This window comes from Cuculus canorus, chromosome 14 (assembly GCF_017976375.1).
Source record: "Cuculus canorus isolate bCucCan1 chromosome 14, bCucCan1.pri, whole genome shotgun sequence".
In the NCBI taxonomy this organism is placed as follows: domain Eukaryota; kingdom Metazoa; phylum Chordata; class Aves; order Cuculiformes; family Cuculidae; genus Cuculus; species Cuculus canorus.
Window position 1 is genome coordinate 12,741,900 of NC_071414.1, and position 27,698 is coordinate 12,769,597.

Here is a 27,698-nt window from a genome sequence, read left to right on the forward strand (position 1 = left end):
CCCTATGATTTCTCAAGTGGAGGGAGCGTACCATGGTACCATCCTCACGGCATCCCCTCAGATACTGTACAGGTGTTACCAAAGCAAACCAGAAGCGGCTTCAAGGGCTGCTCAGCTGCATCTTCTGGCCTTACTGCTGATGCCTTCAAGGTGGTCAAAGGCTTGTTAGAACAGCAACCAGCAGCTACCAGCACTATTGATACCACTCAGAATGCAGATATATATTATCTGTAAGATAATTAATACTGCTGAAGTGTTTCATTATCTGTTACATCAGTAAAAACTGATATTGAGTGCACAAGGCCAGAGGAGGACCCAAACGAAGACAAAATTATCAGGCTCTGACTTAGCAAAGGAGCTAACTCCCTGCTGTAAGGCAGCTGCCCCAGAGAAATCTAGCTGTAGTGTTGGGTGGTGGTGGTGTTTGCAGCTAAGTAAGTGTGGGAGAAACTCTAACAGCAGTATTTTTTCATCTACAATCCAGCCTTTGATAAAAATAGAACCACCCACAAATAATTATTCTTCTGCTCTCCAGCGTCAGCCTGCCTCAAGATGTTTCAAGTACTCCGTTATGTGGAAATTTTTAACAGACCAAAGAAACTGCATTGCTTTAGAAAGTGATAATGCATTTAGCAGTAGCTGGCTTCGGAATGCTTTATCTCCTATCAGTGGTTAAGCTTTTTGAATGGGGCAAAAATGTGAAAGTACAATGCAATTTAAAATTCCTGTTACATGCAAAGACGCACATGACCTCTGCTTTGCAATGAGACTATTCCTACAACAGCAAATATTTTAGAAATGGTAAGACTTTCCATTTGGGTAGAACTTGATGAAAGGCTCCAAAGAGTCCTTTTTAATCTTAGAAGAAAAGACTGTTTAACTAAGGCTGCATGTTTTTATCTAAAGCATTTGGTAGCAGGGCACAATGTAAATGTAACACTTTCACACGAATTTCTCCTTCAGATATCTTCTCTTGCTGGCAGAAATAATAAACCAACTAAATGTGAGACAAACATACAATTACATATCACTTCACAGTGGACAAATCCTTCCTATTTTTAAATACCGGTTAAAAACTAACAAAAACTCAATCCACAGAGATGAATTGCCTCAAAGGAAATCTGGCTTCCTCCGAACAGGCAGCCCGTCTGTACCGACTAGTGGCAGAAAATCCCAGCCTTGAGCTGCAGTAAACGTGAGACATTTCCTGGGAGTGACACCAGTGCTAACTTTCCCGCAGGAATTACACTTGTAGCAAATTAATTTTTAAGGGACTTACACCTCTAGTTTAAAGTGACTTGGATGGGAAATCTCAGTGGAGCACTATGATTATATTTTCTTCTTCACTTCAGATAAAAATCCTGCAGCTTTAAATATTCAACTTTTCCTATATAAAGTGCGCTGCTTTTCACAAGGGCACAATACAATTCAAATGGCAGGACAAGAGAGTCTGAAATGATAATGCCTCCGGGCTGTCTGTGCATAAGCATGGGCTTCTCAACCACAGCAGACTTAAAAGCTTTCTAAATACAAGCTATTCACTGTAATTTCCATCCAAGCCCCAAACCACTGTGGTTATTGTGGATGGAAACAACACCCTAGCAATCTTGAACAGCCCAAGCTGTAAGTGGTTTCAGTGACAGTAATTCCAGTGCGCACCTGGCAAGATCAAGCATAATTGCTACCATATTTAGTAAAATGGATGTTATTAATCTAAAGAATAATAGTGTAAACAGAGAAGTTTCCTGCATTACTGTGATTAGGGTGATGTCTCTCACCATTTCTTCCCTCTCCCTCCTACCTGCCTTGTTTAATTCACTCCACTCTTGCTTGAATTATCTTATCAGTGCCACGTCAGTGTTTAACCCTGCTCCACTCACAGCTGTAAACTCAGCTACATCAGCTGTGAAAACACTGCAATTGCAGTGCAGAATTTACCTAAAAGTCCCAGATTTCACCTTAGTGCCATTGCTACATGTAGGTTTTGGTTTTTTTAGGGGTATGTGAGATTGAGAAGGGACACAATGGGGGTTCAGGGCTTCTGGCCACCTGTGCACGTCCCTGTGTGTGGCAGGACACCGAATATCACATAGCAATTTCAGAACTGAGGAAAAAGGTTAAAATGGGGAAAGCAAAAATGTTGCTGAGCTGTGTTCTTCAACAGCAATGGCAATAAACAGGCTGGTATTTTCACATTTGAAAAGCACCAATCCAGTGCTTGGCAAAGCTTCACAGGAACGTGCCCTGCGTTTGCTGGGGTGAATTCTGGATGATGACATTTCAAAATCTAAAATGTCAGCCATAAAAAAAAAAAAAAGAAGAAAAAGAACACAGCCTCTAACTTTTTGTGGTTTTACTCTATGCACTTTTAAAATGAAATCATTATGGCACAGTTACTCTTCTTCACCAAGCAGCTACTGGAGTTCCTGATCTGCTAATGCTCAACTGCAGGTAAGTGGACAGTCAGTGCTTTTTATCAATTTATTTATACTTTCAGCCCAGGATGATGTCTTTTAGCATTCTTGGTTATTTCTTCACATTTCAAATTTCAGGTAACCTTGCCCTCTGCACACATTAAGAGATTTTTCACATTATTTCCTTTTTTTCCTCATTAAAGAAGTTAGAGTTTTCCTGCCACTTCACTCTCTCAAATGCATCTTGGCGATAAACCTGCATTTTCCAGCCCAGTCTGAAAAAGCACCATTAAATTAACGCATTTCAGGTGTGAGAGCAACCAGAGAAAGGATGGATTTCTGTAAATCTTTGGTCTTTGTCTCACTCTCTTTTGCAATGTGCAACTTAAAGCCATAACAATAAATATAAAGAAAACTGGCTTTTGTTGTAAACATGTGTATGTGAGCATGTGTATATATATATATTTGTGTGTGTGTGTGCACATCTTAGGACAACAAAAGCTAATTTCCTTTAAGAGCATCTGTATTTGCAGACTAGGTATTATGTGAACTAGCCTGACATCTTCACAAGTTCCATGGGAATCTTTCTTTAAACTTTTTTTTTAAATTTAGACATAATTTTGCTAACCTGTATATTGCAGATGACATTTTTAGGTTTATGCCTTAAACCTTTTTGCTTGTGCAAATATATATTTCTGATCAGAGGAGAAAAAAAAAGCCCCTTTCAAAATACAGCTGTTTGACAGCACATGACTGAGAATGAAACATAAATCATTCTCAGGCATGCTTGTTTCTTTAAAAAAAGTACACCTAGGAGAGGTCTTATACATATTTTAGTTGTTACCGTCTTCCCCTTTTGATGACTTCTTTCAGTGTTAACATTTCTTTGTACTCTTCAGCTACTCATTTCACAGACTACTGAGTAATATGCTTCAGAAAGTGTAAAAAAACCAAACGAAACACAAAACCCCCATGAAAGAACTGGAGAATGGATATAATTGTATAATCAGTATTAGGATCTCTGCTTTTGCTAATGGAAAAGTCTTTTTGCTTTAGCAAAATCATCCTAACTCACCTGTGAGAGCAGAAGGGCCTCTGCATGTGGGTAAGGTACAGGTGTACAGGTGAGCACTGACAGTCATCTTCCTGACTGCTTACTAAAGCATCACATTTAAAGCAAATTTAACAAGGTCCTGAAGCCCTAAAAAGTTAAGAATTACAATATATAAACACGTTTGTCTTTAACTGCAGTATTCACGGTTGCCTAAGGTATATTGACATTAGTATCACAGACTGTTGATCAGCATTTCAATGACCTTTTAATGCTCACAAGCTGCAATGCAGACTCGCACGCAGTGACGAATCAGGGTTCGGTCCCACAGCGACTCCAAGGGTGGCAGAGTTTCCACTGCCATCAGTGCCCTGAATTTTCACCTATCCAGCTCCTCTCCTCGCTCAGGCAGCGAAGTCATTGGCATCTCTTCCATCAAGCTCAGTTGAAACAAATCCACCGCCTACCCCAGCCTTGCCTTAGTGTTGGGAGGTAAAACTAAACTATGATTTGAGATAAACGTCACCTCCCCAAATAGCAAATTCAGCTGAACTGAATTGCAGGCCCGATTCATAAAGAAATATACAAACCCTTGATTGGTTTTGGAGTTTTATAGATGGCAGGCAGAGCATATGGATGAAATTCCAGCCAAGGAGGCTTTAATTTAAATGGACTGAGGGAAACCCAAAGCACACAGGTATCACAACTGTGAGGGATTTCTGGGGAAGGCAGGAGAAAAAATGACTCTCATGCATCTGCCTCATCCAGCAGGTAAGCCGGTTGCTCCACAACAGCCCCCAGCAACAAACCGTGCAGCGTGAGATTCTGTGTATATTTTATGTGTTTGTACACTGCTTTTTAAACAAAATGCCTGGTTTTCCCCAGGGATCTTGGACACGAAGTCTTGTTTGGCCTGGATTGCCTCTCACTGAGCAACAGGGGACCAATGGTGTGGCCAACAACAAGCACAGGCAGCATCACCAAAAACACTGTCTTGAAAGTCAAGTGGGGCTCAAATGATTTACAAGTCTCTCTAGAGGTTCAACGATTCCTCATCTTTGAACACAGCACATCATTTCATGCTTTTTTAAGATGGAAAAATGATTGTGAAATATGTAGAAGCAACTAGAATTCCTTAACAGAGGCATAACGAAAGTACCCTTTGTTCACCTCAGAGGAGTATCTGCAGTGGTGGCACAGATGTGTAATGTTTTTCCCTAACAGCCCCCCCATAGAAATACATAATAAATAAAAGGCTGAATGTCCTTAAGCAGTTTCACGGCCTTTCTGATATGAGAAAATGACAACTTCATCCAAAGGCCCAGCTGAGAAGACCAGCCACTCAAAATTAATATATTGGGATGAAAACCCTCCACAGAGAAACCAGAGGGTGCATGGATGAGGACTGAGGCACCAGACTCTCAAGAGCAGAGCATGGTAATGAGGATGCAGCATCCCTGCTGGGTCAATCCCTGCATCCAGCTCTGCCTTCCTCACCGGCATCACTCCTGGGGATGGGCAGGCTAATGCAACTTGTTTCTGTACAGCGTACTCTTCCTGCAGCACGTCTTCAAAAAATGCTCATATGGGATTTGTTTATGAATTGGGCCGCGCTTTCTGTAAGGATTTTTTATCAGTATTAAATGAAACAGTGAAAAAAAAACTCTACAGTAAATGTAGGACTATGAATGGGACTTCAGTTACAGTCCCAGAGGTAACGTACACAGTATTTTGCTATATATAACATGGTAAAAAAAAGGCTGTATCACTCTAGGTGCCCCTATGGTCTTAATGCATTTCATTAATATCTGTTTTAAGTTGTACAACCAGTTCCCAAGACACCCTCCTATCCCTCCCCCCAAATAAACTAGTTTTAATAACAAGATAAATATGATGTGCTTCTCCTTGCTGAGTGCATTGACTTAAGGCATAGGCACAATTCCCCTCTTTGAACAGAGATGGTATAGTCCCGTGTCCCAATACAATTGTTATCCTGGGTGACCCTTTGCATTCAAACATTGACTCAAGACAAAATAATTACAGGAATCATTCATTGACAAATATTTTGAATTCATTAATTAATCGGAAAGCATTATTGAAATAAAAGTAGATCATTCAATCCACTCTCAGGAATAAATTTTATGAGCGTGCTGCTTTGTTAGTCAGCAACACATCCATTCTAAACTCCATAGAAATCTTTCCTTTGAGTCCAGTCAGTTTTGGATTAAGCCAGAAGTGTTCACGTAAAAAAAATTAAATAAATCAAACTCTGGTACTCTCCAAACCCCAAGAAAATACATGGAAATCTCTTAAAAAGGAATGGACTAAATTATTTCTAAAGATTTCTGTCAGCTACATTTTATCTTGTGGATCACTTGAAGAATACCAGCTTGGCTTAGATATTACTAGGGATGGGCGCAGATCTGTCATGTTTGCACGAGGTAATATTTTCAAAAGCATCTCAGTGGCTTAGAAATCTTGCTGTCCTTGTGAGATTTACTGCAACTTGGATATTTTTGCAGTAATTAGTATATTTATTTTTCAAGGATTTTTACATGCATGTGGATGCAATTATGAGTCAGAATTCAGCGATCTGGGCTCTTCTCGTTATTTTTCAAAACTTGAACAGTGGAAGTAACATTACCAGATCAGATTTCGTGGTTTATCCTGCCTGTAAGTGACTCCTAGACTTTAAAATACGGAAAAATGCAACCATGAGAAGATTCAACCACAGAGATTTTGGGGCTCAAATTCTAGACAAACCAGCATCCAAAGCCCTTGCTTTCCAGTAATCTGGCTTTGTCAAAATCTTTATAAATACTTTAAAAAGTCTCATCATCAGCATCTCTGATTTTTGCAGTCTCCACCAAATCTAAGTGACCTTGGGCTGTATATTCTAAAAAGAAAAATGACAAAAATTCTGGCAGAGCATCCACACCACACATCTAATTTGTACGAATTTCTCTGTTTTTATGGGTAGAATAGGTTTCTATAGGTAATGACAGACAATGTTCAAATCTGAAATTTTTACACCTTCACACCAAATCTTTTCAAAATTAAAGGTGCTAATGGAGAGTGTGTAGAAGATCCAGGATGCTTGTTAATTAAGGAGGATCAGGATTTTCCTATTTAGTCAGAATTTTGCAATTTTTTCCTCCATGAACTAAATGCAACACCAGTTTAGTTGGCACAGAGATGACTTTAGGCTAGGGTTAGAGCTGATGTGTCACATCTGAATAGCACAAGCCATCCTTGGCCATGCACAGGCAAGTCTCAAAGCCCTCTAGGAAAATACATGATTATTCCAGCAAGAAGATCTGGACTTTTCTACTGGCCAAGTGCAAACCATCTCTCCCAACAAAGAGCAAGCTTTAGGCAAAAATCAGAGTGCTATTTAACCTCGAGTATCTTAGATCACTCTAGGTGATCAGTACAGCGCATCTGTCTATTTTGTTGGTTTTGGTTTTGTTTGGGTTTTTCTTCTCATGCCACTGATTTAATGGTGCAAAAATAATCAGAGATGCTTCTCTTCCCTTTGTATCTTGGTGGGTCTACATATGTTCCAGGGTCTTGCCCTGCCAACAATTCCACTGCTCTGAGAACATGATCAAAAACGAGGGGCGTTCATTAGACTATATTAATACAGAAGGGTCCAGGGGAGCATCAAATCCAATTCAGCAGATCGGACCAGTAAATTTTGGTGTGGGAAAGAGAAATGCTACACAAATGTAACAGGGTCACCCTGGGATTCCTTGTACTGAAACATCATTTTACACAGAGGATATATATATATATTTTGTATATATATATTTATATATATATTCACACACACGCGCGCGCACACACAAAAAAAGTCTTTGATAGGCTTTCTGTGTTCTAGTAAAAATAGTTGGCAGCTGCAATCTGTGAGACCAGAACTGGCTTTTGTGCTGCCTGCGATGCCCCTCTGCAAATTGTCTCTCAAAGGCAGACGCTTGTATTTATCTGGCAGGTGGAGCTACTGCCTGCCTGAGACAGAAATAACCTCCCATTGGGACACACACAGAGCTCGTAGATTTTTTGCCTGGACCCTGCGGAAGAGGAAGATCCTTGAGGCAAGTTAGGTAGTTTGATTTTTGCAGAATTCAATGTTATCTGAAGTTGGAGGGAGGGAGAGAGAGAAAGAAAGAGAGAATTAGTGGAAAGCTGTTATTTTTGATCTTGTGTTTAAAAAAATCCTCTTTTAGACAGCTCAGCTGCTACAAAAACTGGGTAGGCATGTGTATGAGGATGAGAAAGTCTGATACAAATCTGAGTGAGCATACGATCTGCCTTTACCACGAGACAGCTAAGGCCTCTAGTTTGATCCTGCTGATCTGCCCACGCTGGTGTTTTGGCTCATAGCTTCCCGGGGCACCTCTGTATTTGGGTTAACCCGACCAGAAGTACCCCCAAGGTGAGGTTGGGAGTGTGTATGGTTAACACCCGTGCAACAGCTCCTCTCCTCCACTGTGACTTCTGACACTATAATCCCATTGCCAGTTATGCTGACAGCTGTGCAGTGCTCACTTTTATGTATATTTTATGTACATTTGTAATACTTTTATGTATATTAAAAATAATTTAAATGCTGCAACACAACATTTCTTCTTACAAAACAGAATATAGAAGTGAACATTTGGCAGCTCTTAGACACATAGCAGCTACAGGAGAGTGCCCTAACATCACTGAGAAAAGCAGCGTAAGATAACTTGCACACCAGAATATTACAGCGCGACTGACAGTCTCTGGTCTTATCTTGCAGTTACAGTAAGTCTACACTTTTAGGATCAAACCACCTAATCTCCTGATTAGACAGGTCAAAATATGCATTTTAAAAGCAAATTAGTGCTAAAAACATTAATACTTTTTTTTTTTTTTTTAACATTCTTAATACCCATGATCTGGGTTTGGACTAAAAAGTAAACGTTTAGAAATAACAGTAAATGCAAAAAAACCCCAACCAACCCAACCAACACCCTAACACCCCATTCTATTTATTATACCTGACACTAAGATGGGAAAATGTTAAAGCTTATGTTGGAGCCCTGTTCCTGGGAGCTTAGTGTTCAATGAGAACTTCCTCCTGCTAAGGCTCTTGTTAGGTTCCTCAGCGGGAGCTTCTCAGCCACCTCTTTCAGTGTCTGGCATCGTGGTGGGCATGGGGGATGAGAACTGTATGCCCATGTATTTTTGTAACATCAGAAGAGGCTTAACACAACACCTATTTTACTTTTATTTTGTGTTATCAGTTTTAGTTATTCTCTCTTCCTCTTTGGAAGTTTCCCCAGTGCACCAACCTGCGTCTCCTAATGTTCCCTTTCTTTCCAAAATGAAACATCAGCTACAAAAGCTTTTCAGATCAATAACGGTGAATTAAGTTCTTCTTATAGAAAAAATGTATGATAAAAGATTTAATTATGTTGGCCAAGTAAATCTTGTTCTAAAATGACAAGGAAACAAAGAATTTAGGAGCACAGTCTATTTTACAGCCGCATAAATCTGCTTGAACAACAGAAGCTATTATCTGAGCACTTTAAAAATAATGAATCAGCCTTTGCCACACAGTGAGGCTCGTTTGCGTATGATATGTTCAATCACTGCAAGCAGAAACTAAGCTAGGAAGGCCTCCTTCACTAGCACCTTCACACCAGTGCTTCAAACAGAGCAGCTCAGTGACTCAGAAGGCTACAAATCTGCAGGAGATCTGTGGCTTGGTTTGTTTTTGCTGCAGGGCTTCACATCTTTCCCTTACCTCTCCATCTTTGGATTCCAGCCTAAGCTCTGTCCTGCACGTGGCTTTCAAGCTGCCGGCCTCAGCGTTGATCTCGATGCCTTTTGGAGCCTCCATCACCAGCGCTCGTGTAGGCGACTCCAGTCTGTAACAGAAAAGGGAGATACAGAGCCTTGCGGGTTGAATATTCATACTTAATCTCAGGCTGTAATCTTGGGCAGCCGGCCTGCCCTTTGTAAGGCACCTTAGGACCTACTGATGTTCAGTTCCATGCCTGGTTTAGTCAGGAAAGAATTCAGGGACAGCGTCGTAAAACACATCACAAATCCAGCTTGCTTTCACAAGCAAGCATTTCCAGCTAGCATTTCACAGCAATTATACTATCGTATACTATAGTATACAATTATACTATGCTGTAAACGCCGGGACAAGCTGAAATGTGCAAGGGTTTCCCCCATGATCTTCTTGCTTATATGCAAGATGTGAGGTTTAGAAAGGTTTAAGGAAATCAATGAAAAGAAAAAGGCAGAAGACCCCAAAATTCCCGATCTCCACTCCTACACTCACATCCCACTGCTTATGCCAGCCTGCCCCTCTCCCCCGGCCCTTCGACCCCTCCTAACCCTGGATACACTATCCAGGTATCTGACAAGCCTCTACACAGCCAAAACTTCTGGTTCAGACAATTTGGGTTAATGTTGTAAGATGCAGAAGTGCAAGGTTCAGTTTTCCTTGCTTCTTATCCATCTTGTATTATACTTGTCTCTTCCCTTCTTTATAATACAGTCTCTTATGCCCTTCTGTATTGAAAATGATAATAAAAAACCAGTTCTCCCTCTTAGGGAATATTCTTTTACTTGATTTTATCACCATTTATTTACTGTACCATCAAAAAATCTAGACTACGATCTCCCCAGGTGAAGCAGGCAGGTGAACTGGAAAGAAGCTCCTGCTTTGGGCAAGCAGCACTGAGGAAACCAAAGCACAAGGGCAGCACACAACCATCGAGCTTACTTGGGCAGCTTTTAGGATTTGCTTGCATTGCCATGGTGGCACTTCACTAGTTCCTCTGCTCTTCATCTATAATCACTTGTGCAAGTAAGTGTATTCTTAAATGGACTCCTACTGGTACTGAGACAACATTATAGGAGACTGAGGGAATTTGGCTGTATTTTTTGCAGCGGATAGTTCAATAAACAAAGGCACAGCTCCCCATGTGTGGAACTTCTGAAGTTAAGACTTTCCCTCTTGTTGGTGTCTTCATATTCTGCTTTTTGAACAGCTTTCCCTCAAGACCCCAAACTCACCCATAATTTCCTGGCTGACTCAACTAAATCTAAATTTCAGGGAAGAACTGAGGCATACACAACCCAAGGAATGAGCATGGTCTCAATGTTAGCAGCCTCTGCACGATCTTTCTGACCTGTTGTTTGTTTGCTTTCTGCAGGGAAGCTACTTCTTACATAAGCCTTATGATCCCTTCACTGGTATCACCTCTTGCCTAGTTCCTATACGAGGAATCTAAGGTTAAGACTTCTGCTACTTTTTTCTTTCCTGACTGAATTGCAGATTGCATGGAGGAGAAGCAGCTTGCAAAGAATGATTGACAGTAAGTAGTGCTACCTGGGATATGATTCCCTCTGACCTTCCAACTGCAATAACTGCCCTTCCAATATATGTTAGAATTTCTTTATGGTAAAAATAGCCACAGCACACAGCCTTAGGGCTCTGGCACATGCACTCTGGTGGTTTTCATTACAGTAGCTTAACACACTGTCTGCCCCACATTTGCCCTGGAGATTTCTGCCCAGGGATACAGTATACTCTCATTCTTGATGCAGCTTAAAAACTAGTATCTACCCCCAAAAATGAAGGATGCTCTGCTCGCACTACGTCCCCAGGACCTGAGCTGCAGTGGCTAGGATGCAGGTAGATATTCCCTCCTGCTGCCTCTGTTCCAGAGACAGGATCCTGCAGAGGGGAAACAGAGAGCTGAGGCCAGTAGTATCTTAAATCACTCACTGTGATTTTAACCCCAGCCAGGAACTAGGATCACAGAGCTGCTAACTAGGACCATGCAGCCACTCTCTCTCATTCCCTACGCTGGTGGGATGGGGAGGAGAATTGACAAAAAAGGAGAACTTGTGGGTTGAGATAAAGACAGTTTAATAGGAAAAACAAAAGAAGAGAGAAAAAGGAATACAGTAATAGCAACAATAAGAACAAAATATACAAAATGAGTGACATGCAACAAACTCTTCACTGACCAATGACCAGCATTCAGCCCAACCCAAGCAGTGATCCCTGGCCCCTGGCCAATTTCCCATCTATATACCGAGTTTGACATTACATGGTATCAAATATCGATTTGGCCAGCTTGAGTCTACTGCCTGGCTATATCCTTTGCAGCTTCTTGTGCATCTACGCACTAGCAGAGCATGGGAAACTGAAAAAGTCCTTGATTTCTTAGTAATAACTAAGACCATCAGTGTATTATCAATATTTTTCTCATATTAATCCTAAAATGCAGGGGCTGCTGGGAGGAAAATTAACTCTATCCCAGCTGAGCATAAGCATTACCTGGCGACAACTAAAACAATATATGTTATCAACATTATTTTCATAATAAATCCAAAATACAGCAGCTACGGGGAAGAAAATCAGCTCTATCCCAGTGAACATATCACTGTAGCTAAATTCACCAGAGGATGTGTCCAAACCCCAAGACAGCTGAGCTAATCTGAGGATAAAATAATTCCTAAGAACCACAGCCAGGTGACTCTTTAGCTCTCCAACGCCTTAGTAACTCTTCAATTTCTTTGATGTCTTGGCTGTCTCAATATATTTGTTCATCTGTTAATCTTGTAGCTCTTCTGCCCACTGAGAAATAAATCTTGTAAGTGCAAAACAGTGTTCAGGAACCACAATGCAAACGCACTCATCTGCAGCAGCAGCAGCAGCTCTTGGTTTCTGCCCTGTACTGGAACAGCCTTCCAGTCCCATACCAGTGCTTTACTGGAGAGTGCGGAGAGCTGGGAAATTGCTAAATGTCTTCCCATGGTGGGGGCAATCAAGAGGGACCTTCTCCTTGCCTATCTTCCTATGTGTACACAGGTCCTCATAACGTAAAGTAGACTTAACTTCATGCTCTGAACAAGCTGCCAAGTACCTGAGAGTCTGTTAGATAACATTGCCCCAAAGTGTTATTCTTTCCATACCCAAGTGACTAAGCTGATACCCTTTCTCCATGCTATAAAAGCCTACAGACAGGATAACAGTATCTTACAAACACTGATGAAAACCCATGCAATTAGACACATCCTAACCCCTACAGGGCTGCTTGCCTCATGAAGGTACAGATGACCCTCTCAAGCACCTCCTGATAGTCCATGGTAGAACAAGCACACAATGCTGGGGCTTTGCTGCTGCTCCTTAACCCACAGCACCACATCTGTTTCTAAAGTTAGATGAGCTGACCTCTCTGTTATCCTAAATCACTAGCTCAGACAGCTGCAATCTTACTGAGATGGTGAATTAACAAACACTCACCCCTCTAATGCTAAAAATATAATTTTGAAGGCTAGGGTTTCTTTTAGAATCCTAAAACTATGGAAATGAGTGCAAATACTACAACAGCAAAGTGCATCTCTTCCAATGATGAGAAACTTGGGCTTGCAGATTTGTATTTGTGTCATGGGTTTGGAGTCTGACTCTTCTCTCTCTTACACATTCGATACTGGTGTGACTCCATCTGTTTGCATGGGACTTTTGTCCCAGAGTATGCTACTGCAAATAAGGTCAGAAAGGTCTTAATAGAATTTTACTTGGAATTTTAGGGGCATATGATTGTAAGAGATTTAATTTGATTATTTTCTGATAGCATGAATGAATCCCTGAGACGCTCATCTTTAAAGCAGGAGCTGAAAAACCTATGCAAAGCCAGAGAAAGCAGTGGAGTTTATGCTCTAGGGCGTTTGAGTAATGTTTGCCCAATACTTTCATTTTAAGTAAGCATTTAAGAGACACTCTGCTTTTAAACCTAATGCTATCTTTCAGAGCAGAACCAATTTGGAGACTAATAATGAAAGAAAATGACTTAGTGATGAACAGATAATTTGTTCAAAATCAACATTTGTTTTCCAGTATGATACTCTGGAGCTTTCAGTAGGATTCATATCTCCTGGTTAGGTGTAAGCCCGTACTTACAGCAGAAGGCTGGAAAGGTGGCTGCATGAATATAGATGGTTTTGTTATTTGCTTCTGCTCTTGAATTTTCCATCTGAGCAATTGGCACATAAGCCCTTTTTATTGACCATGGGTACTGCTTACTTTTGCTCTAGCATTTCCAGGACCGGATTCTGACCTCTCTCAAAGAGCTATGCAAGGAGAGTAAATTCATCGCTGTCCACAGAGTTACAGCATACTGAATTCAGCATTGAGATAAGTTACTGCCATAAAATTGCTCCTAGTAGGTGGATGAAGAGGCAGTCTTCTGTCTGGGTGACTACCTACAGCATGGGAACCTCTCCTACAGGTCCCAGGGTCACATAAGCCCAACATTTTAAATGTGAAGAAACCAGTAACAGGATTTTCAGAACTATCAAAGTACCCAGGTTCCACTTATTACGACGGGTGTTAGATACTTTTGAAAATCCCATTGAGCACCTAAATGCCATGACAAATACGACCCTTAATCTCAGTTCTTAGTTCTGCAACAGAGGTAATGGTACTTCCCAACTCCACAGGGAGGATGAAAAGATAAATATATTAGTGGTTGTGAAGCAGTTATATAGTGTAATAACGGAGGTCAGGTAAGTACCATAGCCAAAGACAGACGGCTGGCAGATGGATAACTGATCTTTCCAAAGCTGTGATATTAGGTTTTTACCTTCATCAAAAATACTGTTAGTCTTGTTCTTCTCACTGAGCGCACTCAGTGAGCATATCAATGTACAAAATGATGTATGCAGAGGAAGCCTTTCTCCAGCTCTCCATGCTTAATGGACAATACTCAATGTGCCTCTTAAGCTCTTTTACTCAAACTTATCACCCAAGCATTTCATATTTTAAAGAGAGGTGATGGCCTGCGCGCAGCTCACAGTAAACCCCTCTCTGCTGTTGCTGGATATTTTGTACTCCTGGGAATGAACAGGGGAGCAAAATTTTTGGTGCCATCCATGCTTTGCTTTGAAAACTTCAGCAATAATTTAAAGGGGATCAGCATATGAGTTTGCATTGTGGTTCCAGTGAAAGTCATTCTCTCAGAAAGATCATTACTTACACAGATTTCTAGTTTTCATTTCCTTCATCATAAACAGTCACATTAATCACTCCAACAGCATGAATTATATTTCTTTCTTGTCCCTCTCCTCACTCCCTCCAGAATAATGTGTCATTTTCCTTACTAGTATGAGCAGTCTTTTGAACGTGGGGAGAAGAGAGGATATTACAGATGCGAAGGCAATATCACTAGCAGCTAGAGGCTGCTGACGTGCTTCCAATAAAATGGACCTAATTTCCTTGAAAAAATAAAGTTTAATGAGAACAGTTCAGGGGCAAAAGGACTTGCCTGGGTCCAGCACTGATTCAAACAGGACTTGCAGTTCATGGCTGGTACCTAAGGCTGCAGCACAGCACAGGGATGATTCTCAACATATGAAAGGAGTTAACATGAGCTGCAGACCTGTTGCTGCCACTTTTACTTTTTTTTTAATATTTTAATTACTTTTTTTTTTTCTTGAGAGTGAATGGCCCCAAACTTCAGAATTTCTTGTTCCCAACACGAGATTTTTCTGTGTGGGGCACAAACTTTGCTTCCAGCACGGAAATGAAAAGAGAAGTTTACTCGCAGGAGGTGAGGAACATATGATGCAGCAGTGTGGTAACAGAAGCTAATTTAATTTTGCTTAGAAACCTCTGGACTGAGAATAGAGCGTGTATTACTGCAGCTGTAGCCCATTATTTCTAATGACTCTAATTATTTCTTATGGTATCCATCTGACCAGCTATAAGATTTCACATTGAGCATAAAATTAGCCAATGTTGCCACTGTGCCTGCTTACATCTCATACAATTGGTAAATTATGCTAGCAAGTAAATGTAGAAGTCCATCAATTTGCTGGTAATGAACCAGTATCTCAGGTTGAAATTTGTTTTCTGTTTTAACTCCCTTGTTTCAATGAAATCAATGGGATCACCCATTCACAGTGACTTATACTTCTGACTCCATTATTTGTGTGCTATCTCATATACATCTATTCCTAGAAGAAAACACAATACTTTTCTTCCTATTAACTGGAAGTTAATTGGCTTTTACTGAATTTCAGAGAAACCATCCTTAGTTTCTATTTCTAGAATGCTTTACATTTTTTATTTTAATTGCCTTACTTTCGCTCGGAGTGGAACAGGAAATGTTTTGAAGGAGGAACAAGGGGTTGGGCTTGGACTCACCTGGTGAAAACCTCAACTATTCATAAGTTCCAGCAAAGTCTTGTAGTCTCCTAAAGAGCTAAGCCTTGAGGTCTAAAATTTGTTGCTAGATTTCCTTCCTACTGGAAAGCATTGCCATTTCATAAGAACAAAATAACCTGAAAATACGCAATGACAGTGAGCCTAGTAGGAAAGGGGAAAAAAGGGAGCTGGCCTCTGCACCCCAGAGTGAGAGGTTTAAATCAAAAGGGGAAAAGGCACAATGTCTACCATGATTTTGACAAAATATCACATATGTGGTACAGTACAAAAGCAGCAAGTACCCTGAGAAGATATAGAAGAGATCATCACTAATAAGAAAATATGTATCCCCATTATTTACTGCCTAGCATTGACATAAATCTTGTTTTCAATTACGTTTTAATGAAGCACACCAATTACTGTTTGAATGGGGACATCTGATTACAGAAATAAATCCTGCTTATGGAAGGTTTCCAGAGTATTTTCTTTAGGAGCATTAATTGCAGAAGTAAACAAGGATATATTATTTTCATGCCATCTAATTGTAAACTATGTCTATTGCTGTAAATACTGTTTAGTTTGAGAGCATATATCACCATACATTGTCCAGTGTTTATGCTGCAGATATAGTGAGTGAGAATTTCAGTGCAGCCATACTCTGAAGCAGACTTTAATGGCTGATGGTCCAAAGACTCATGTAATTGCTAATATGATCTAGTGGACAAAGAATGAAAATTCTTTCTGCTATCATCCACAAACCATGGCTAATTCCTAAGGAAAATCCAGTTAAATTTGTCAGAGTCCTGACAGAGGCACAGGTCTGATGATGCTTTATTGGAAATTACAGTGTTTTAATTAAGCCAGAGGTGTCTGGTTTAGATGGCAAGGGGTGCAACAACTTTGCTTCACTGTATTTGGGCAACACAGACACTAGTGAGTTTTTGCACAAAGCTGAGTCTAGAGAAAGAAAAAGTAATTGACAAAATACTACGAATTACCCTTGTGCTTAAAACTATTCATAAGCTTTAATACTTCCTTGGACAGGGAATCTAGTGAACATGCTGCATGAATAGTCCTGCTTGGACTTTGTGAGTGTTGCAGTCCCTGATGGATGAACGAACAAGTGAGAGTGGGTGTGTCTGTGGGTACCTGTGTGCTTGCTCCATCCTCCCCTCCTGGTTGCTGCATCTATCAAGTCCTGATCATTTCTCCCTGCTTCAGCGCTGCTAATTCAGTCTCAAGCTAGTGCCTTAAATCTAATTTCACAACTTTCACAGCAATACAAAAAGAAGTGCTTCATCACAGGAAGTGCAATAAACCTGCTGCTGGTTCAGCTTAGCGCCAAACAAACCAGTTTATGTATTTTTTGCCTAATTTGAGCTGCAGGTACTGTGTTTAGTGAGTTTTTCCTAAACAGAGTCCACACTGAAACAACACTCTCCCAACCATAAAGGGGGTCTCTTCAGAGAGTACAACTCTGGGAGAAGGGCTAATTGAGTAACAGGAATGGCTCAAAAACGTTGCGAAGCAGGTCAAAGCCAGCATTAGAAAGATGCTCACCTAATTGTCAAAGAAGATTTGAGTGTGTCTAGACAAACAGGGAACCAGAGGAGCTTGGTATGGCATGGTACCAGCTCGTAGCACTAAGCACTTGAGATACAGCTTTCATTTTCCTCTGAAAAAAAATGTCATTCCTCAGCAAGAGCAAAGGTTTGAGCACGCAGCTCATCCCAGCACACTGCAAATCACCTGTTGCTCTCTTCCAGCACACTTTGCACTAGCTGAGGCTTATTCAGAACACTAGAAAGCAGTAAAACCAGAAAACAATGAACAAATCAAACTATGATTGCAAATTATTTGTGATTACCTACCATGGTACAACATGGGAATTGCGGAAGGAGATGTAATCATGCAAAGTTCTCCTAAATGTGTTGGGGTTTTATTTGACTTTTAAAGTAATTTCTGAAATGGTTTACAAGAAGCCAAATATAGCATTTAGAAGACAAAAGCAGAGATCAAACAGAAGATATCCAATTAATCTAGGGGAAAAAATGTACTGTTTAATACTGTTGAGATCTATTTCATTACACACCGGAGAAGTGGTGAAGGGTAGAGATTGTCAAAGAAAAAGTACAAGATTAATGTTTAACGAAGTGGAGGTATGGCTGAGAAAATTAAAATCATCTGGATAATTAAAAAATTCTGTTGCTTATAAATCAAGGAAGGAAATTATCATAGAAATTGGGAGATAGTAAAAAATGATGTGTGGTAAATACAGATGTGGTTTAAGAAGATGATGTGTTTAAGCAGCCAGGGAAAGGATTTGGGGATGCAAAATGAATTATTCCTACTTTAAGTGTGGAGATGACTGCAACTTCACTCTCCTCACCTGGTGGGTTGTGAGCAGATTGGTCTTGCTCTGAATCCCTACTGTGCCTGACAGACCCAAGCAGAGAGCTGTCTGCAGGATTACCTCCGTCCTGCCGTGCTCAATCTTTCAGCCTTAATTGATAGCTGGAACATCGAGTCTCATAGCTGTGCCACGTGGTGAGAAACTTCCACGTCACAGGGCCTGGCTGCAGCCAGAAGAAGATGCTGAGTGGCTGGGGGCTGCCCCTGAGCAGGCACGGGTGATATCAGCTGAGAGCGTGGGCACGATTAACAAAACCAGAGCAATTGCAGGTGGGACTGAGAAAAGCCTCAGCCTGTAGAGTATAGCCCTGTATGTTAATGTAACCTCTCCCAGCAAGCAGCCAGAGGAGATACTGTGAAACATAGGAGCAAAGAATCAGGTCTGGATGGAGGAAAATCAAAGGAAAAAGATGTGCCCTCTCCTGGCACGATCAGAAGTGAGACAGTAAATGACATTATCATAGAGCAGGTTGAGCTGTAACTAAGCCATAGCCCTGCTACTGGTGCTGCTAGCTGGAACTTAAGAGCCTGTAATTATTTTTATTGCAAAAACCTCACCACCAAATGTCTCTCATCATGAGTTATGTAGTCTAGGTCAAAACTGGTCAAGTAATGGTCTGAAATTCCTTCGTGGCTGCGTGTGCTAACTAGGAGACTTGGAGCAGCAGCATGGCCGTGCACCTGCTCCTGCTGACCACAGCTTCTCTACAGCCCCAGAGTAGCAATATAACTGCCCTATTACCTAAACCACCTTTTTTCTTTTCCTTGTCTGATATACCTTGTTACATAACTTATAGTAATAAAATAAAATGAATCGAAACAAAATAAAATCCTCTGTCTGTTGGGTGCATTAATGAGCACGCTAGTTTCACACATGGAGAAAAATAATTACTTTTTATGTTACTATAATTGCCTAAACCACAAATGCATTTTTCAGAAACAAAGACTGGGATGGTGTAAGTTTCTAATTACAGGTTGAAAGCTTCTAATTAAAAGGCATAAATTGGAAGAAACCCTTTCAAGCAGAATTACAGAAGAGGCTGCTAAGATTGGGTATTATCTTGACATACTGTCACCAAGCCAGGGAGAAGAAAAAGAAATAGAAAGCATTGCAGCTCTTCATTTGGGCCACTGACACCGCTTGCTACCTAGTCTAACGACGTGCGACGGTCAGGAACACAGAGGATATGAACACAACACAGAGTAGGTCCGTGGGGCAACTGAATTTCACAGCAGCTCTGAGCCATGGGAGCAGGCGGAGGGCCAGCTATATCATAGCCTGCAGGGAATAGCTGAGGCTTAAATGGGCTTTTTCCTGAAGTCTATACCGGCTTCTGAATGGTGGCAGGAGGGCACAGCCACCTGAGTTGGCCTAAAATCACAAAACTCGATGGAAAGATGGTATTTGAGTCAGCTAAAACTTGCTAGATGAACCTATATTTGTTAACATAGACATCATTCAGTGCTCTACTTCGAGGTGACTTTCATGTGCAGCTAATGGTTGACCACTGGGTCAATTTGGGCCAACTCTCCACTACTTTCATGGTTTGCTCTTCTGTTCTGTTTTGGCAGAAAGCAGCACGATGCTTTTTTTTTATCTTATTAGTCTGTTTTTCAGGGTATTAAGTAATCCTGCTGAGCAGACCAGTATGCCATCACTGACAGAAAAATCACTTTCTTGTGGTGACCCAATGTACTCAAATGAGAGGATTACTGGCAGGGGTGCAGTGCTATGCAAATATTGCAGTTATTACCATCAGTACTTTGCAAGCAGTCTTCTACATCAGAACTGCTTTACGAAGAGAAGAAATGTTTATCTAGATTTCCATTTTTAAACTCCTTTTTAAGTCTATCTGTTATTGGATTTTTATCTACAGTCTGGTCAGACATAAAGGAAAAGGGTCAGGTAGATTAATATTTCATGTGGACAGAGCACAAGTTCAGCCTACGGTGCTTTCTGCAGTGATGATTTACCCTTCTGTGGTCATTTGCTCTCTTCCTTCTAAAAAGACTGGACTTAACAGTTAATCACTACCAATGAGAGATACAGAGATAACAAAACTAAAAAAGATCTGAAATGGTAGAATAAAAAACCTGCTGCGAAAAAAGGTGTGTCTGTATGCATCAAATACTTAGTGGTGGTATCTTTGGAAACCTGTACACACTTGCCTAAGGGGATTTGAAGAGCTTATTTAGCATGACAAATTGGCTACAACCTGATGGCTATTTCTGAAAACCCATTTATAGACCTTCAGACATTCGTACTCCTGCGGTATATTCATTCATTGTACAGCCAATTTATAATGATTCCACCAAATTAAATCTTTATTAACAAACTTATTGACTCTGGCTTTGACTTTTTGTCCCCTCTTTTAATTAACTGCAGTAATGAGACAAGCAACATCCAATATAACAACTGACCAAACATTTTGTTTAAAACCTGCAATTTATTTCAAGCAGCTTCACAAAACATGAAGGCTGAATTGCTATTTGCTAAATGTCAGTTTTCACACTCTGTTGAACCTTTTCTGAAGCTTGTCAACCACAAATCTGTAGTCGTTCTTCCCCCTCTGATCAGAGCTATATAGAGCATATAACAGATTTTCAGTTACTTTCCATTTTTATGGAGAAAATGTACCATTTGCTGTCCCCACTATACTTCACACAATGGTAAATATGCAGAAATTGTAAATCTAGAGGAATGCATATGCCAAGGTTGTGGCCTCTTTCACAATCACAATTTACACCAGCAATACAGTTGAATGTCTGCATACGTAAGGCCACAGAAATGACTGAAACTTCTCGAATTCAGCCCATTATTAGGCAAAAATACTGCACCATCCTCTTTTCAAATGTCCCGGGTTCCTGTTTGGTGTTAGGGAGGTGTTTCACCTTCTAGACCACTTGTTCACAGCCTTGCTCCCTGATTAGAGGCACAGTGCCTATTTCCAGCCACAAATCCCTGCCTTGCTGCCTGGCAGACACCAAGCGGCCTCACTTAACCACAAGTGCGCACACACTTCCTTACGCGAGCAACTATGACCATGCACAGAGACGTAAGACTTGGCTTCAGTGAGAAGAAATACCTTTTACAGGGTCAGAACCACTGGCAATCACTACATTTGACCCAACTTTACCCACACATTACTATTTGCTAAAGCTGGGATAGCAAATAGAGATGACAGAAGATGCTGTTGGTCATGATACTACCGCTGAACAAGGCGATAACCAGTATCTAGTCCAATTTCTGGCATAAACCAGCTGCTCAGCTGCAAGTCAGCTGCTCATTCTTGTATCAAACACAGCTGAACTGAAATCTGCCTTCTAATATGATAACAAATTTTTAATTACTATCTACAGGTGTAAGAGTCCTCTACATCCTTCCTTTATAGAACTGCTATACTTGAAAAAAATTCCTGTGTAGAACTTACAGTGTGCAATACAAAATACAAATAAGTGAAAAATCCACACTTTTTCTCTGGAGAAACGCTAAGACAAAGCCAACGAATGGTCAAGACCACTGAGGACAGATTCTGTGAGGGTCCCAGTGCTCCTCTGTGTGACCGGTTGCCTTTTCAGCACAAGGAGTTTGGCAGGGCAACAAGCAGGATGGGGAGTACCTGAAGAAGTTAATCTCAAAGCTCTTTGATAACCTAGAACTGAAAATCTTAAAGCTATTTGAGATCTCCAACTAGTTTCTTACTTTCAAATATGCAAAGGAAAATAGATTGGGAAATGCTGCAGAGAAGAAAATAAAGGGATTGTGTGGGTGGGTAGAGGGAGGATTAAAGCACAGAAAGAGATTGAGAAACAAAAAAAATTCTCTAACTTCCTGAAAAAGAGCATATAGAGATGTTCTCCAAAGGGACTGCTTTAATTCTGCAAAGAGGATGTTTTGCAGATTCTTAGCATCAATTTTTCTTCGTCTAAAAATGGAACTGTTTTCTGTTTACCTTTTGCACATAATCACTCCTGAGTAAAACATATTTTAAGTTAAGGTTTGGCAATCTTTCAGGAGATATGCTAGATAATATTTATTTTAACTAAAAGAGAGGCTGAACCTGCTGGTGGCACTTCAGCATTATATATATATATATATATATTTTTTTTTTTCCCCCTGGAATCCCTTGCTTTTTCTGAATTGCCTGCACCTTCATAGTATATCTCACCAGTCATGCTAACACTATATATTGATTGTCTGCCTGGTAGGTAGCAGGAGGGACAATAAAACAGGCAAGAACTTAACTCTGTTCAGGTTCCATCAGTGCATGTGGAATCTGGACAATTTTCTGTGGTTGGTCACCACTGTTAAAACCTTCCCAGTGAAAATTACTACCATTGTCTTCATCTGTGTCAGTAACCAAAGGCACTACCGAGCCAGGCAGGGCTTTCCCTTCGCTTGAAAAGGCTGTTGTGTTTCTATTCTTTGAAGTAAAAGGTATGAGTGATGCCTTGTTTTCTACTATTCAAAGCTGTCACTCTGACAGGTTTCCAAATGTCACCTGCTCCCCATAGACAGGGAAGTGCTTCATGCCGAGGCTGGCCCATCACAGCCCTAGCACAGGGAACACTGAAATTCAGCATTCCTTGGAAAACCCCCATGTCCCAACAGACAGGAGAGGTCAGTCTGGTTCCAGATTAATGAATTCAGTCCTTACTTTGTGGCCTCAAGGAAACGAGGATGTTTGTGTTGTGTCCATATAGCACACCGAGAAAGCCATGTACAACACTGGACCTTCCAATCCAAACCAGTACCACTACCCACTTTCTAACATTACCCAGCATCACTGCTGGGATGAAACACCGGCATGAGTCAACCGAACAGATCAGCTGGTTGGACACTGAATATCAAGTCTGTCACACAGAGCTCAGAGAATATACATATCAGTATCAGAGAAACACAGTAGAAAATTTCCTTTAGAGAAATTTCCTCAGGAGGGAGGAGGCACTTGAAGCTGCTTACCTCTCTCATTTCCAAGACGGATAAGGAATGTTCTCAACATCAATGACACTGAGCTTTCCAATGTTTCCTTGAATTTTTCATGATCAGGCTTCAATAAACAACTTTTCAAGTTGGGTCCAAGCATGGTCCAAGCATTCACCAAGACTTGGCTGCGATTTAAGCAGGTGAAGAAGTAACAACCCTCAACCCATGGCTGTAGTGTTTCTACTATGTGCTCAAAGCTTCAAAATGGAAACTTTAGTGGGTTTCGAACTGCTGTTCTGAAACACATTCTCAGGTCTATGCAGCAGCCCAGTACCCCAGTTTATTGTGGCATTTAGTATTTGTTTTTCAAAGCAATTTAGAACTGGTAGAGAGGCAGTGGGCTGGGCGCCAACCTGGGTTTTCTCTTTCCTCAGCCCGTGCACTGCTGCACACCACCACAGAGGTCATTTCAGTGTGCTGTGCCTAGTCTCCTCTTTTTTCTTGTTGGCTCAGGACACAGTTAGGTACAAAGACTATCTCTTTCACTGTCTACACAGCATTATGCACAGCAAAAACTCACTTCATCTGCAGCATTTATGTAAGAAAATATTAGCCAAACATGCTCTGGTGACCGAGGCTCAGCCGGCTGTGAATTGGAAGGGAATATATTAAAAAGAACAGGACCATTAGAAAAAGACGTGAGAATTGTAAAGATGTTTACATGCCTGCTGGCCTCTTTCTAAAATCCTCGTGCTGCATCCTTCTGTGCCTGTTGCTTGTGAAGGAAGTAACTGTATCTTATCTTCATGTAGAATATGCTGCAGGATTGATTTTCATTCTTACATAACATATGACATTAATGCTCAAGGGAATGAACCTATTTCATTCCAGGACTCAATACAACACAGACAATGGGATTGTGAGTCCTATCACACATCTCTAAATAGAACCCAACTCTGATTGGAACAGGAGGGGAGAAGTAGGCAGTTACCTGATACAAAACTTAGATATCGCCAAAGAATTACTTTCATGTCCCTCAGATATTAAGTTCACTGCAGTTCTTCCCTCCATCTTACTCCAAGAATTCCCACAACTATCTTTTTTTCTCGTGTACCACTATAGAGCAACTCACCAGGTATAAACATTATTTGCTGCTAGCCTGAAAAAGAACATTTGCAGTTTTTAGTTTATAGGTAACGACATTACCCACTGAAACCACACAACCTCCCCAAACCAATATAAACACAGTTGCCACTTCAAAAGAGTTCAAATAACTCCATCCCAGCAGAACTCGTGGTGGACAAGGTAGGACCTGCTTTGTTGCAGCAAGCTCCTTCAGCAGGAAAGCGTGCCCGGGGCTGCAGGGCACTGCCGGCTCTGACGGGAGGCAGCTCCGGCACTGGGCATGGGAAGTCGAACTTGGGGGCAGGTTTTATTCAGCGATGCTGACTGCACTGCTAGTATGCTTCTACAGATGACAGTGTACAGGGTATCTTTATCTCCTCTAAAGGATATCTTTTACAAAGCAGTCACATCCTGACAGTCACGCTGCTTTAACTTTACTGCTCTAGTTAGAGGTATAATGTGGGGAAAGCTTAAAGAGATATAACTGGACAGGCCTGTTTTAATTGTTCCCAATAGACTTGTGCTCTGTGACCTTGGACATCTACAGAGCCATAAATATGAGCTTTGATTGCTGTTCCCATAGTGACTGGCAGGAAGAACACACGGGAGGGTGGACTAGGACTGCTTCAAGCAGGCAAGCAGCAACTGGAAATGATTAAGTTCAGAAGCTCTGGGGACACTAATGTCACTGCAGGTCAGCCAACCTGGAAGATAAACATTGCTGGGCACTGTGAAAATGATTTTTCTATTTGCTTTCCATGGAGAGAGTGAACTAGGCTACATTACAGGCACTGGGCTTGCCAAATGAGACTGTGAGCTCTTCCCCTTTCTGCTGCTGCTGCAGATGTCAAAGCTACTGGCAGGGCCTGTCACATTTGTGCTGTGCACATGTACTGTTGAGGAATAGGAACATCAGTCCTAAAGCTTGGTCAGACCCACAGAGCAGGCACGGCTGATGTATGGAGAACATTTCTATGTGTAGCAGCACAAAACATGGGAGGCTACACTATCCCACGCAAAGCTGTCAGGTACCTGGGTTGTCCCTTTTCCAGTGCCAAAGACAGCAGGGTTACTTCTCTAGTGCTGCGCATTGTGCACTGACGGCTGTCACAGGGTTTGGTGTGGAAATGGGAGATCTCTGGCACCTCGCTCCAAAAGGGTAAGGTGGATGCACAGCTGGGGAGAGGAATGTGCCTTGTCCTGCAGCTGCAACATCCAGCTCTCACTCTCACTGTGCTGTGAATACAGAAATAGACTCCAAATAGCTACAAACTCTCCTATTTCAATATAAGAAATGGTAGGGTTTCGGGAGAAGAAGTAGACACACATGCTGGTGGCCTGAGTATATATAAAAGCAGCTCAGGAATATTTATATTAGCAGAGTGCACAGCAGGAAAAGTTGAGCTGTGCTAATGGCAAAGCTGCCAGAGTATTTCTGAGTGACTTGCTCAACAGCATGGTGTGGTGTGCTTGCTGGCTGCCCATCCACACGCGCCTTAATTAACTCCCTGCCATCAGGACCTTATACATCACAGAAGAATAGAATTTAGGCGGTGAAATCTAGCACCTTCCATAGCTCACTCAAAGCTATAACTCTCAAAATCAAAACAGCCTCACCATCTCCATGAGTATAATAAAGTTTGGAATAGGAAATAGCTGTTCAGCCATCCAGGAAAAATCAGTAATTATTCACACGGAAAGTAACACTGAATCTACCCATCCATACACTTTACATGCTATCCAGAGTCTCCAGTTAAACTCCGGTCTTTGGCATTGTGGTAACTTTAATGCCAAAAAAAAAAGAGATAAGTCAATAAAAGAACAAGTACAAGTCACACGTTTATATATACACATAGATCTGTTAAAAATAGACATGTTTGGAAGTCTGACATGTTTGGAAGTCAAGATTACACGGTCTTTAATGAGAAGGTGTTTAGTGGCACTCACAGGGACACATTGTATTATTCTCATACAATAACTGATCATCCTGGTCTCTGCTCTGTCTCCAGCCTTTCACTGAAAGTAGGTCCTATAATTTTTCAAGTAGCTGAGTCAGATCTGCAAAGTCTGCACATTCTTATAGTTCCCACAAACACTCAAGGCATCAGCTGTTTTTTTTTTTCTTAGTTCCCCTCTTTTTAGCTACACAGAAAATAACAGAGTTGTCCAACATTCTTTTTTAAAACATCTAGCTCGTGATTCCTTGATATTTATACAGTATGGACCATCGTACTGTGACAAATCAAGCATTATGAAAATGAATCTCTGGAATTAGATGCTCAAGTGTCTTAAGTTACTTTTGGAAATACTGACTAATAATAGCTATTGCCTGCTCCGCTTCACTGTTATTGTTTCTTTCAGAAAGTGCACATCTTGAGCTGTAGAAAATGACATTTTAAAAAAGAACTTTGCATCTCTCTGACCGCAGCAAACCATATGGAGAGTGGCTGACGGGTCCTGATGGATAACACATATACTAGCAGCTCCCCAGAATACTTATCTCTGAAAAGAATGAAGCTTGGCAGAAGTGGCCTGAATAGCTCCATAAATCAATGCCACACCGTTAATTCCTGACTCCTAGTAAAAATTAAGGGATGGCCAATTTTAAGGATTGGTCCCACAAAGCTCTTGTAATGATTCTTTTGGCAGAGCCATAACCTCTACTTGGGGAGCAAGAGAACTGTTACACAAAAGTATTTGGCAGCTCTACCAAAATTTCAGCCTACCTCTTGGAATTCAGTAAGAAAAAGCGCATCCAAAGATGTTTCTTTCGTTGATATCATTTTTTTTCCCTGGAAATTCAAACCTGAAAAAAGCATTTAATTTGTTATGGAATAGTTCAGTCACTGGTAGTGACCGTAGCCTGGACTAGGAAAGTCAGACATGAAGGAAATACTATGCACTTTGCTTCACTCACAGACAACTGGCACCCAGCTAGAGAAAAGCTCCCTCAAAGAGATGATTATGAAACCAGCCTTTACTTTGGTATGGCACAGACATTTTGACATACTGTGTGAGTCAGAGAAGCACTTTTACTATGTATCTGAGTACCTTTGCCTGTAGAGCTCCCATTGCATCGACACCAATTTCCCTTTCAAGTCACATCGTTTCACAAGTTGTGATGCAACATCATTGAAAATGTGCATGTATTTATTAGAGGTTACAGCACAAAATACGCAGGCACCTTGAAATATATTTCAGACTGTGATGGAAGGCAGAGTGACAGAATATGTGTCAGAGGTTTATGATGAACTCTAAAGTGTCTTCATTTAAGAGGCAGCATCCTTTTTTATAAGCATCCTTTATTGCTTGATTTATTCTTTCTATCTGTAACTAACCTCTAGATTCATAGATTTAGACTCCTTGTATGATGTTGCTTGAATGCCACGTACCTCAGAGCTCTGCAAAATGTTCAGACAGTCATTGCTTGGTCCTCTGTCACTGTTCAGAACAATGCCAAGGGATGGTGAGATTAAATGATACCCCTCTGCTCAAGTGAAACCCCATAAAATCAACATATTTAGAGGGTGTTTTAGAAAATTTGTCACTTACTAAGCAGGAAAGAGC

General features: G+C 41.0%; 1 protein-coding gene across 8 annotated transcripts in view; it reads right to left on the reverse strand.

The window, feature by feature from the left end:
* Positions 1-186: 186 nt before the first annotated feature.
* SGCD (sarcoglycan delta) overlaps positions 187-27,698 on the reverse strand; it is a 378,321-nt gene continuing 350,809 nt past the window's right edge. For all 8 annotated transcript variants that reach the window (XM_054079590.1, XM_054079588.1, XM_054079593.1 and 5 more), the window contains 2 exons: positions 9,239-9,362; positions 187-7,599 (listed from right to left, as the gene is read on the reverse strand). In XM_054079590.1, the coding sequence (XP_053935565.1) occupies positions 7,426-7,599; positions 9,239-9,362 (298 nt within the window). In that variant the 3' untranslated portion in view covers positions 187-7,425. The remainder of the gene's footprint in view (positions 7,600-9,238; positions 9,363-27,698) is intronic.